The sequence below is a fragment of the Entelurus aequoreus genome, linkage group LG23 (genome assembly GCF_033978785.1).
Source record: "Entelurus aequoreus isolate RoL-2023_Sb linkage group LG23, RoL_Eaeq_v1.1, whole genome shotgun sequence".
In the NCBI taxonomy this organism is placed as follows: domain Eukaryota; kingdom Metazoa; phylum Chordata; class Actinopteri; order Syngnathiformes; family Syngnathidae; genus Entelurus; species Entelurus aequoreus.
This window is the reverse complement of record NC_084753.1, coordinates 4,754,914-4,768,928: the sequence shown is the minus strand read 5'-3', so window position 1 is coordinate 4,768,928 and position 14,015 is coordinate 4,754,914. Positions and strand designations below refer to the sequence as shown.

The 14,015-nt window shown below is 37.2% G+C and overlaps 1 protein-coding gene across 2 annotated transcripts in view; it reads right to left on the bottom strand.

Moving 5' to 3' along the window:
• The window catches only part of ezrb (ezrin b), a 105,706-nt gene that overhangs the window by 14,650 nt on the left and 77,041 nt on the right, over positions 1-14,015 (bottom strand). For both annotated transcript variants that reach the window (XM_062034909.1, XM_062034910.1), the window contains exons 8-9: positions 12,134-12,297; positions 5,329-5,459 (exon numbers count right to left, since the gene is read on the bottom strand). In XM_062034909.1, coding sequence (XP_061890893.1) covers positions 5,329-5,459; positions 12,134-12,297 — 295 coding nt within the window. The remainder of the gene's footprint in view (positions 1-5,328; positions 5,460-12,133; positions 12,298-14,015) is intronic.

Below are 14,015 nucleotides of genomic sequence, written 5' to 3'. Positions count from 1 at the left end.
GACTTTCTATCTCATGATTATGACAGTTTGTGATTTTATTACTTATAAATATGAAAGTTTATATCTCATAACTGACTTTTTATGTCATAATTTCGACTTTTGATGTTATAATTTTGACTTTCGTATCTCATATTCTCAACTTTTTGTCTCATAATTACGACTTTTTTATCTCCTAATTTCGACTTCATCTCCTAATTAAAAAATGTTCTCATAATTTTGACTTTCGTATCTCATCATTTTGACTTTTTGTCTCATAAATTCCACTTTCTTTTCTCATAATTTCGATTTTTGTTCTCATAATTTCGATTTTCTTATCTATAATTTCGAATTTTTTTATAGCATAATTTCGACTCTTTATCTCACTATTTTGACTTCATCTCATAAATTTTGATCGCATAATTTCGATTTTCATTTCTCATAATTTCTACTTTTTATCTCATGACTTTTAATCTCATAATTTTGACTTTTTATCTCATAATTTTGACTTCTTTATCTCATAATTTTGACTTTTTTATCTCATAATTGAGATTTTTTAAATCTCATAATTTAGACTTTTTTTATCTCATAATTATGAGTTTTTAACTCATGAGCATGACTTTTTATGTTATTTCAATTTTTTCATCTCATAATTTCAACTTTATCTTTTAATTGTGACTTTTTATCTCATAGTTATGACTTTTAATCTAATATTTTTGATTTTGTTATTTCATAATTTTGACCTTTTTATCTCATAATTATGAATCTTTATCTCATAATTATGAGTTTTTATCTCATAATTATGACTTGAAATCTCATAATTTTGACTTCATCTCACAATTTTGACATTTTATCTTATAATTTCAATTTTTTTATCTCATAATTTCAACTTTATCTCTTAATTGTGACTTTTTATCTCATAATTTACACTTTCCTATCTCATAATTTCAAGTTTTTTATATTATTATATTATATTATATTATTTTTTTGTCTCATAATTATTACTTTTTTATCTCCTAATTTCGACTTCATCTCCTAATTTCAATTTTTTACCTCATAATTTTGACTTTCGTATCTCATAATTTAGACTTTTTGTCTCATAAATTCCACTTTCTTTTCTCATAATTTCGATTTTTGTTCTCATAATTTCGATTTTCTTATCTATAATTTCGATTTTTTTTTTATATCATAAAAAAAGTACAGGAGTAAAAGACTACCCCTCGTTCCGCATTGCCCCTTTCAAGCGTGCACACACACCCGGCCCCTCTTCCCCGCCCCCACGTATCACTTCTCTCTCTCTCTCTGTCTGCTCTGTGAGTATTTGCCGATTTTAATCAGAATCGGAAACAGCCGAAAGTAGATTTAACTTTGTAAAATGTTTTTATTGCAGCAATATGGTTGTTGAAGTTAAGGGTTTTTGTGATTTCTGATCGTTTGTGAGAGCACCAAAGACATTTCTGAGTGTTTGCGTGTTAGCAGCAGCTTGTCGTCATTCATTTGACTTGTTAATAAAGATATATTCATCTCCTCCTTGTTATGTTTGTTCGATATACAGTACTATGTAGCACTTTATGTATATTGTGGTCAAAGTGTACAAACCTTGACTAAAATAGGGACTTGTGTCATGAGGCGTGGTACTTTTGTGACTTTTGCACTACTTTGAATGAATTTTTGTGTACATTTGGAATCTGCGCTGCAACGACATCATTTCCGCATTGTGGAGCGCCCCTTCGAAGGCTTCCAAACAATACGTGCTTCACAGCAGTACTCAGTTGCAATGCACTTTTCCACCACTTGTGGCAGTAATGACAATCTCAAACAAACAGAAGAAGTCTGGAGCTAAAGTCATAGAAAAGTTTCTTAAGCGCAAAAATGATGACTAAAGTGGTTAAGCTGTATTTTCATTCAAACTTACATTTTATCGACAGTTTTAAAAAAAAACATATATAATATTATTATTGTTTATTTTTTTACCGCAATTTTCGGACTATAAGCCGTTACTTCTTTCCTACACTTTGCACCCTGTGGCCCTATAAAACTAATTTATGGATTTTTCTTTGCTAACGACAACAATGTTTTGTGTTCAACAAATAGTTTTCATTAAACACAAGCAGACAAGTGAAAAGGTGTGTTATTGTATAATGGACGAGTTAGTACACTGCTAGTGCTGTGGGGTAAACGTCCGCGGTATTTCCTTCCATTTAGTGCTTTGAACCAGAGTTTGAAGTGCCGTTCCGTCTTCTAGTCATCCACAGCATTTCTACTCATGTGGATTCTTCATTCATCCCTCCAAGCAACGTTTGTAAGTTTTACAATATAACTAAAACAATTCTTACTTACTAAACCGTCCCATGTGTGATGTCTGCAGGAGAGTTTTCATGCATATTTGTACATGCTATCGTAATGCAATGAAGTCGTTAGCATTAGCCGTGGGAGTATTAACTTACAATGGCATTCTTTTTGTGTCGTTTCAGTTTCACAAATTCCTCAGTAAATTCACCACAACATCACCGTGGACTTATTGAGTCTGTTCTGCTGATTGGAGAGCTTACTTCCGCAGCAAATGGGTCCATGACGATGACTTCGGTTTTGTTTGATTGTAAATAACTCATTTTACAACTTACATATCTGTGACTTATAGTCTGGTGCTGTTAAAATATGGAAAAATATTTTTTTCTTCGAAAATTTAGTGGGTGTGGCTTAAAAAGCGCTGCGCTATTTAGTCTAGAAAATACAGTCATTTGAGTTTATATATTTTAGCCTTATAACCTTATCAGTTTTTATGAGTTCCTTGTTTTACAGTTTGAGTTTATTTGGAACATGCAAGCATACAACATGATCACAATTTCCAGTTTCTCTTTTCAACATGTTCGAAAAGGAGTAGGAAGAAGCAGAGCTTATTTAATCCTACCCCTTTTCTTTTAAATAACAGTTGCTAAAACTTTTGTTCACTTCCTGTTCTCAATTTATTCACAATATACTCCATAAGTAATCACAATAAAAATAAATAAACAAATAATAATTGGTGAAGTAAGTCATCTTTCATATGATGAGATAAGTAAGATTATTTTGAGAATGAAAGAATGGATGGATGAAATAAATTGAGAATGTTTATCATGGTTCTTCTTCTTTGTACTTTGTAAACACTTTAAGTTTGAAGAGTTTCTTGAAGTGGATCATATTAGTACATTCAGTGTTTCCCGCACATTCATTTATTTGTGTTGGCCCGCCACGAAAGAATTAAGGCCGCCACAAAAATTTATATATTTTTTTAAAATTTATTAAAAAAAAATTTTTTTTTTGGTCCTGCCCAGCTTCTCAGGCAAATCATATCGTAGATGTAGATGCCCATATCGGCTGTTCAGATTTACTTTACAAAAGAGAAGGGTAGGATCAAGATTTTTGGAGCTCTTTGTTCAGTGGATCAGATGTTTGATGAAGCTCTGTGTCTATCTACCACCACTACTGTTTTCTGTTTATTTGTTACTGACTGTGGCAGGACACCTCTGCCTCTGTTTCACTTTATGTTGCTGGTAAATAATATGGTTGTAGTAGTAGGCTAAAGTTAAATTATTTAGTATGCACTAATTAAGGGGGCAGAGCTTTAAGAGACATTTTAGCTTTTATATTTTTATAAGATATATTTTTTGTAAGAACCACAATTAATAAATATATTTCAGTGAATAACTTATTGTTCAAATCTGTATATAAATATGTACATAAAGTGTTGTAATTATATTGTAAAATGGATGGATGGATGGACGTTTAAAACAAAACTGTTATTATTAATTAGTAAGTATACATTTTTTGAGCCTTTTTAGAGAAAATCATATCATTGTAGTAAATTATGCAAATTACTCGATGATGTCATGGTGACCACGCCCATAGCCACGCCCCCACCGCCACAGGTATCTTGGCAGTTTATGGGAAACACTGACATTGTTTGCTTGCTTTGCTTAATCCATTCCATCATTTAATTCCACATGCTGATATACTGAAGGTCTTAAGTGTTGTACGTGCATACAAATGTTTTAAATTACATTTTTCTCTAAGATTATATTTCTCCTCTTTTGTTGAGAAGAATTGTTGTATATTCTTGGGTAGCAGGTTATGGTTTACTTTGTGTATAATTTTAGCTGTTTGCATATTCACTAAGTCGTGGAATTTCAGTATCTTTGATTCAATAAATAAAGGGTTTGTATGTTCTCTATATCCAACATTATGTATTATTATAACTGATCTTTTTTGTAACACTGTTAATGAATGAAGTGTACTTTTGTAATTATTTCCCATATTTCTACACAGTAATTTAGATATGTAACACTAGTGAGCAGTAGAGAATATGAAGTGATTTTTGGTCTAGAACAAGTTTTGCTTTATTCATTATTGACGTGTTTCTTGCTACTTTATGTTGTATATTTTTTACATGAGATTTCCAGTTCAATTTATCATCAATCATTATACCTAGAAATTTGGTTTCATTTACTCTTTCAATTTCTATTCCGTCTATTTGTGTTTGACTTTCTCTTCTACTGTTACCAAATAGCATTATTTTAGTCTTACTGAGATTCAACGATAGTCTGTTTTTGTCAAACCATCTTTTTAATTTGTTCATTTCTTCTGTTATTATTTGTATTATCTCCTGTGTGTTCTCTCCTGAACAAAACGCTGTTGTATCATCCGCAAATAATACTAACTTTAAATCTTTTGTAACTTTACAAATGTCATTTATATAGAGATTGAATCATTTAGGTCCTAGTATTGATCCCTGAGGTACACCACAGGATATATTTAGCGTTATAGACGTGTGTTCGCCTAGCTTCACGTATTGTTTCCTGTTGGTTAGATAACTTCTTATCCAGTTTAAGACTAACCCTCTGATGCCATATCGTTTTAGGTTTTTTATTAAAACATTGTGATTAATTGTGTCAAATGCTTTAGTTAGATCCATAAAAACTGCTGCTGCACATTTTTTACTATCTATTGCATTGGTAATTTCTTCTGTAATTTCAATTAAAGCCATTGAAGTTGAAACATTAGCTCTGTATCCATACTGGTTCTCTTCAAGTATTCTATTTTTATTTATGAAACTTTCTAATCTGTTATTGAACAGTTTTTCAATGATTTTAGAAAATTGTGGAAGTAAAGAAACAGGTCTATAATTTGTAAATTTGATATATTTGTTGAGTATTTATTTTTGTATTCATCCTGACCTAAGCCTTGATAATAATCTTTGTGATTAACACATGCTTTCATATCATTTGACGGATGGATGGATTAAAATCAAAAGTATTGATTACTAATTCAGCAGTGGGACAGTTTAAGAACCCCTGCTTTGGGGCATTTTCGAACCTTTCTCTGTCTTCTTGGTCTTCTCCTCAAAGTGGTAGAGCTTCAACATCATGTCTTTCTTCTCCAACTCTATCATTTCCTTCTCCCTCTCGATTGCCTCCCTCCTCTTCTTCTCCCGATCCAGCTGTGCCCTGCAGATAAGCAACAAAGACGGGTGATGAGCCGCAGATAAACAACATCCATGCGTAACCATTGTGCGCAATCACTGTTGCCGTGAAAGAGCAACATCTCAGAACCCAGACCCGCTTTTACCGTCCTGTCCTGTGGGATTACGCTCGACTGGTGAAGGCCACTTTCTGCATTGGCCGCCTATTACAAACCCCGTTTCCATATGAGTTGGGAAATGGTGTTAGATGTAAATATAAACGGAATACAATGATTTGCAAATCATTTTCAGCCCATATTCAATTGAATGCACTACAAAGACAACATATTTGATGTTCAAACTCATAAACTTTTTTACACTCTTTTACTATGAAGCCACGTTGATGTAACGCGTGGCTTGGCATTGTCTTGCTGAAATAAGCAGGGGCGTCCATGGTAACGTTGCTTGGATGGCAACATAAGTTGCTCCAAAACCTGTATGCACCTTTCAGCATTAATGGCGCCTTCACAGATGTGTAAGTTACCCATGTCTTGGGCACTAATACACCCCCATACCATCACACATGCTGGCTTTTACACTTTGCGCCTATAACAATCCCGATGGTTCTTTTCCTCTTTGGTCCGGAGGACACGACGTCCACAGTTTCCAAAAACAATTTGAAATGTGGACTCGTCAGACCACAGAACACTTTTCCACTTTGTATCAGTCCATCTTAGATGAGCTCAGGCCCAGCGAAGCCGACGGCGTTTCTGGGTGTTGTTGATAAACGGTTTTCGCCTTGCATAGGAGAGTTTTAACTTGCACTTACAGATGTAGCGACCAACTGTAGTTACTGACAGTGGGTTTCTGAAGTGTTCCTGAGCCCATGTGGTGATATCCTTTACACACTGATGTCGCTTGTTGATGCAGTACAGCCTGAGGGATGGAAGGTGACGGGCTTAGCTGCTTACGTGCAGTGATTTCTCCAGATTCTCTGAAGCCTTTGATGATATTACGGAGCGTAGATGGTGAAATCCCTAAATTCCTTGCAATAGCTGGTTGAGAAAGGTTTTTCTTAAACTGTTCAACAATTTGCTCACGCATTTGTTGACAAAGTGGTGACCCTCGCCCCATCCTTGTTTGTGAATGACTGAGCATTTCATGGAATCTACTTTTACACCCAATCATGGCACCCACCTGTTCCCAATTAGCCTGTTCACCTGTGGGATGTTCCAAATAAGTGTTTGATGAGCATTCCTCAACTTTATCAGTATTTATTGCCACCTTTCCCAACTTCTTTGTCACGTGTTGCTGCCATCAAATTCTAAATTTAATGATTATTTGCACACAAAAAAATTTGAACATCAAATATGTTGTCTTTGTAGCATATTCAACTGAATATGGGTTGAAAATGATTTGCAAATCATTTTATTCCGTTTATATTTACATCCAACACAATTTCCCAACTCATATGGAAACGGGGTTTGTAGTTTGTGTACTTGTCATGTGAGTGCGTATGAATAACACAAAGGCCTTATTCCAACGGAATCCGCTGTAGCCACTAATTATTCCCTGTGCTGTTTGGAGCCGAGCCACATTCCAATATCGGATGTTTAATCATATTTGGATTAGAGGTATTAGGGGTGCTCCACACAGCAGCTACCGTGCATGAACTCCGGCTCTCTCGCTGTTGTTGACTCTGCTGTCTGCTGCCGTCTTATGTTACTGTGTTTAAACCAGCAGACGGGACTTGGCATCCATTCGCCTTGCTTTCAGTCCAGTCGGGAAAAAGTAAGATGTTAATGGCTCCGAGCGTATTGCACAATAAATGGCGGTTCCGCTTTGTACGTATAAAAGTGTATGGCAACAACAAAGGGCTCAGCCCGTGGAAAAGCGGCTTCCATCTTAGTGGTGTAATAGCCTAATCTGCGACATGGTGGCTAACTAATATAATACAACGTACAAAAAGCTCCGCCGCAGTGATGAAAACACACATTTTAGCCAACAGGAGACAAAGGCAGCAAACTTAGCTTAACTGAACTTAGCTTAACACAGGGATGTCCAAAGTGCGGCCCGGGGGTAATTTTTTAATGGCCCCACGGCCCATTTTAAAATACGATAAAAAAAATGACAAACATAAAAAGTGGTATGAAAGAGCAAACAGGTGAAATGTAACAAGAAAATGTTGCAATGTTTACTCTAATAACACAAAGCTGCCATGCAGGCTGTTTCTTTCTTTAAAAAATAATAATGAATCAAAATCAATGTTATTATGAATTATTGACCTATCCAAGGCTCTAATTACGTCACATTAAATATTGCACTTTGAGATATTTTTTTGGGAAAATGTTGCATTTTTTTTTTTAAAGAAGGGCCTAAAACGAACAAACAAAAAACATAAAACAACAATACAACGTATAATTGACGGATAGATCTGAAGTTGATCTCGAGATTATTGTGTTAAAAGTAAACAGTAAAAAAAAATTATAATTTATTTTTTAACACTTTAATGAGTAGGACCCTTTTGGTTCCCCAATAATTTTTGTGTGATTTTGTTTTTAAGTGTCATTGCTCAACAAAAAAAAAAAAAGAATTAAAATCAATGGTGTTATGAGTTATTGCCCTTTTTAAGGCTCCAATTATTATATAATCTGAAATATTCCTCTTAAAAATTTTATAGGGTGAAAATATTGCATATTTTGTGTTTTTTCTATAAAAAAACAGGGTTTTTCTTTGACAAAAAGAGCATACGACTTAAATCTTTAAAAATTGTATATTGACAGATAGACCAAATGTTGATCTAGAGATACACTACCGTTCAAAAGTTTGGGGTCACCCAAACAATTTTGTGGAATAGCCTTCATTTCTAAGAACAAGAATAGACTGTCGAGTTTCAGATGAAAGTTCTCTTTTTCTGGCCATTTTGAGCGTTTAATTGACCCCACAAATGTGATGCTCCAGAAACTCAATCTGCTCAAAGGAAGGTCAGTTTTGTAGCTTCTGTAACGAGCTAAACTGTTTTCAGATGTGTGAACATGATTGCACAAGGGTTTTCTAATCATCAATTAGCCTTCTGAGCCAATGAGCAAACACATTGTACCATTAGAACACTGGAGTGATAGTTGCTGGAAATGGGCCTCTATACACCTATGTAGATATTGCACCAAAAACCAGACATTTGCAGCTAGAATAGTCATTTACCACATTAGCAATGTATAGAGTGTATTTCTTTCAAGTTAAGACTAGTTTAAAGTTATCTTCATTGAAAAGTACAGTGCTTTTCCTTCAAAAATAAGGACATTTCAATGTCACCCCAAACTTTTGAACGGTAGTGTAATAATACTGAATAATGACACATTTTAAATATTTTTTGGACCAAAACCCTTTGGGGTCCCCGGGATCAAGCCTGAGTGGAGGCCTTAATGTATATTATTTATACATATATTGTGTTGGTTTTTAAAATAAAAAAATATCAAAATGGCCCCCGCTTGCTTTGATTTTTCAGTGTGCGGCCCTCAGTGGAAAAAGTTTGGACACCCCTGGCTTAACTGAACATAGCTAACGTTAGAGCACGTTTGTTTTGGCCATTTTTGGCGTTGTATCCTCAATTGTTACAAAGATGCAACATTACTTGACCAATGAGTGGTACCTTGGGCGTAGCTGCCACTGAGTGATACATACACTATTTTGCCAAAAGTATTTGGCCACCCATCCAAATGATGAGAATCAGGTGTCCTAATCACTTGGCCCGGTGTATCAAATCAAGCACTTAGGCATGGAGACTGTTTCTACAAACATTTGTGAAAGAATGGGCCGCTCTCAGTGATTTCCAGCATGGAACTGTCATAGGATGCCACCTGTGCAACAAATCCAGTCTTGAAATGTCCTCGCTCCTAAATATTCCAAAGTCAACTTTATTATAAGAAAAGTGAAGAGTTTGGGAACAGCAGCAAGTCAGCCACCAAGTGGTAGGCCACGTGAACTGACAGAGAGGGTCAGCATAGTGCAAAGACTTTCTGCACAGTCAGTTGCTACAGAGCTCCAAACTTCATGTGACCTTCCAATTAGCCCACGTACAGTACGCAGAGAGCTTCATGGAATGGGTTTCCATGGCCGAGCAGCTGCATCTAAGCCATACATCAGCAAGTCCAATGCAAAGCGTGGGATGCAGTGGTGTAAAGCACGTCACCACTGGACTCTAGAGCAGTGGAGACGCCTTCTCTGGACTGATGAATCACACTTTTCCATCTGGCAATCTGATGGACCAGTCTGGGTTTGGAGGTTGCCAGGAGGAGAACGCTACATTTCGGACTGCATTGTGCCGAGTGTGAAATTTGGTGGAGGAGGATTTATGGTGTGGGGTTGTTTTTCAGGCGTTGGGCTTGGCCCCTTAGTTCCAGTGAAAGGAACTTTGAATGCTCCAGGATACCAAAACATTTTGGACAATTCCATGCTCCCAACCTTGTGGGAACAGTTTGGAGCGGACCCCTTCCTCTTCCAACATGACTGTGCACCAGTGCACAAAGCAAGGTCTATAAAGACATGGATGACAGAGTCTGGTGTGGATGAACTTGACTGGCCTGCACAGAGTCCTGACCTGAACCCGATAGAACACTTTTTGGATAAAATAGGCCTTCTCCACCAACATCAGTGTGTGACCTCACCAATGCGCTTTTGGAAGAATGGTGGAAAATTCCTATAAACACACTCCGCAACCTTGTGGACAGCCTTCCCAGAAGAGTTGAAGCTGTAATAGCTGCAAAAGGTGGACCCACATCATATTGAACCTTATGGGTTAGGAATGGGATGGCACTTCAAGTTCATATGTGAGTCAAGGCAGGCGGCCAAATACTTTTGGCAATATAGTTTATGTCGTTCATATGTTTGGGTGACAGGTGAATTTACGCTAAGCAGCGATGCTATTTTTAAAAATGATTTATATGAATGTTGTATGCTCTCAACGTCTTTACAATCCCTCCACACACTCCTCTCAGCTTTCACACACACATAAAAACACTTCCAATACCCCAAAAAGGTAATTCAGTTGTTGCAGTAAGTGAACTGCAAAGTGGCAAGGGAACACTGTATAGAACACCTGCTTCTACAAACCCTGTTTCCATATGAGTTGGGAAATTGTGTTAGATGTAAATATAAACGGAATACAATGATTTGCAAATCCTTTTCAACCCATATTCAGTTGAATGCACTACAAAGACAACATATTTGATGTTCAAACTCATGAAAAAAATTTTTTTGTGCAAATAATAATTAACTTAGAATTTCATGGCTGCAACACGCGCCAAAGTAGTTGGGAAAGGGCATGTTCACCACTGTGTTACATGGCCTTTCCTTTTAACAACACTCAGTAAAGGTTTGGGAACTGAGGAGACACATTTTTGAAGCTTCTCAGGTGGAATTCTTTCCCATTCTTGCTTGATGTACAGCTTAAGTTGTTCAACAGTCCGGGGGTCTCCCTTGTGCTATTTTAGGCTTCACACATTTTCAATGGGAGACAGGTCTGGACTACAGGCAGGCCAGTCTAGTACCCGCACTCTGTTACTATGAAGCCATGTTGATGTAACACGTGGCTTGGCACAGTCTTGCTGAAATAAGCAGGGGCGTCCATGGTAACGTTGCTTGGATGGCAACATATGTTGCTCCAAAAGCTGTATGTACCTTTCAGCATTAATGGTGCCTTCACAGATGTGTAAGTTACCCATGTCTTGGGCACTAATTCACCCCCGTACCATCATACATGCTGGCTTTTACACTTTGCGCCTATAACAATCCGGATGGTTCTTTTCCTCTTTGGTCCGGAGGACACGACGTCCACAGTTTCCAAAAACAATTTGAAATGTGGACTCGTCAGACCACAGAACACTTTTCCACTTTGTATCAGTCCATCTTAGATGAGCTCAGGCCCAGCGAAGCCGACGGCGTTTCTGGGTGTTGTTGATAAACGGTTTTCGCCTTGCATAGGAGAGTTTTAACTCGCACTTACAGGTGTAGCGACCAACTGTAGTTACTGACAGTGGGCTTCTGAAGTGTTCCTGAGCCCATGTGGTGATATCCTTTACACACTGATGTCGCTTGTTGATGCAGTACAGCCTGAGGGATGGAAGGTCACGGGCTTAGCTGCTTACGTGCAGTGATTTCTCCACATTCTCTGAAGCCTTTGATGATATTACGGAGCGTAGATGGTGAAATCCCTAAATTCCTTGCAATAGCTGGTTGAGAAAGGTTTTTCTTAAACTGTTCAACAATTTGCTCACGCATTTGTTGACAAAGTGGTGACCCTCGCCCCATCCTTGTTTGTGAATGACTGAGCATTTCATGGAATCTACTTTTATACCCAATCATGGCACCCACCTGTTCCCAATTTGCCTGTTCACCTGTGGGATGTTCCAAATAAGTGTTTGATGAGCATTCCTCAACTTTATCAGTATTTATCGCCACCTTTCCCAACTTCTTTGTCACGTGTTGCTGGCATCAAATTCTAAAGTTAATGATTATTTGCAAAAAAAAACAAAAGTTTATCAGTTTGAACATCAAATATGTTGTCTTTGTAGCATATTCAACTGAATATGGCTTGAAAAGGATTTGCAAATCATTGTATTCCGTTTATATTTACATCTAACACCATTTCCCAACTCATATGGAAATGGGGTTTGTATAAGTCAGTAGTTATGGCTACTATTAGACAATAAAACAATGTTTTACCTTTCCTTATGTTTCTGTAGCTTATCCTCTCTGGCCTGATTCTTCATCTGCTGCACCTCGATGGAGTCCGGCCTACGTCGACCTATGTAGTGATCGTGGTTGCCTATGCACAGCTGCAGGATGCGTTTGTTTATGCGCAGTCTCGGCGAATAGAACACAAAGTCCTGCAAATTTGAGAGTGAGAACACATAAATGAGCCTGTTCTTAGTAAGATTTTGCACTAATAATGTAGTGGAAAAAAGTTTCTTTTTTAAGTGGTACAGCTGTAAATAACAGGACATGGCAGTTTCAATGTGACCCCAAACTTTTGAACGGTAGTGTATGATCTAGCATAAACACTCTATGCTGTTGTTTAGGGCCACAACCACTAAAGGGGCCACATGATTATGGCAACAGGGCACTTGTAGCTGATCCTCCACTGGTCATCTGCTCTGCAAGTGTTTGCTGGTTCTACTTTGATGGACCGCATGGCCTCATGGATATTAAACTTCTATTAAGGAGTGAGTCAACATGTCCTTTGTCACAGTTTTAGTTTGGTTTAGCAGCATCGCGGCCACGCCGATTCCAAAGCATCACCTCAAACGCCTTCCTCGTGACAGATTTACGGCCGTATTTCTAAAACCACCCTACTATTTAGGTTTATAATGTAACTAGAGATGTCTGATAATGGCTTTTTTGCCGATATTCGATATCCCGATATTGTCCAACTCTTAATTACCGATACCGATATATACAGTCGTGGAATCAACACATTATGATGCCTAATTTTGTTGTGATGCCCCGCTGGATGCATTAAACAATGTAACAAGGTTTTCCACAATAAATCAACTCAAGTTATGGAAAAAAAATGCCAACATGGCACTGCCATATTTATTATTGAAGTCACAAAGTGCATTATTTTTTTTAACATGCCTCAAAACAGCAGCTTGGAATTTGAGAGAGCATGTCAAAATTGAGGTGGGCGGGGTTGGTGTATATTGTAGTGTCCCGGAAGAGTTAGTGCTGCAAGGGGTTCCGGGTATTTGTTCTGTTGCGTTTATGTTGTGTTACGGTGCGGATGTTCTCCCGAAATGTGTTTGTCATTCTTGTTTGGTGTGGGTTCACAGTGTGGCGTACTGTATATTTGTAACAGTGTTAAACTTGTTTATACGGCTACCCTCAGTGTGACCTGTATGGCTGTTGACCAAGTATGCATTGGCATTCACTTGTGTGTGTGAAAAGGCGTAGATATTATGTGACTGGGCCGGCACGCAAAGGCAGTGCCTTTAAGGTTTATTGGCGCTCTGTACTTCTCCCTACGTCCGTGTACACAGCGGCCTTTTAAAAAGTCATACATTTTACTTTTTGAAACCGATACCGATCATTTTGAGACCGATACCGATAATCTCCGATATTACATTTTAAAGCATTTATCGGCCGATAATATCGGCAGTCCGATATTATCGGACATCTCTAAATGTAACCCGACATTTTCCCTAAAGATATAGTGTATAAAAATCATTACTTTAAAAAAATGTTTGCTTCGTTATTACATATTGTTTATTTTTTTCAATTAATGTCAAAGCAGCATAACAGTTTTGAATTGGTTTCAATGTGATTGGAGATATTGAACACTTTTCTCTCCCCTTGGACCGATCAACATATTTGTTTTTACATTTAATACCGTATTTTTCGGACTATAAGTCGCAGTTTTTTTCATAGTTTGGCCGGGGGTGCGACTTATACTCAGGAGCGACTTATGTGTGAAATTATTAACACATTACCGTAAAATATCAAATATTATTATTTATCTCATTCACGTAAGAGACTAGACGTATAAGATTTCATGGGATTTAGCGATTAGGAGTGACAGATTGTTTGGTAAACGTATACAGTGTTTCCC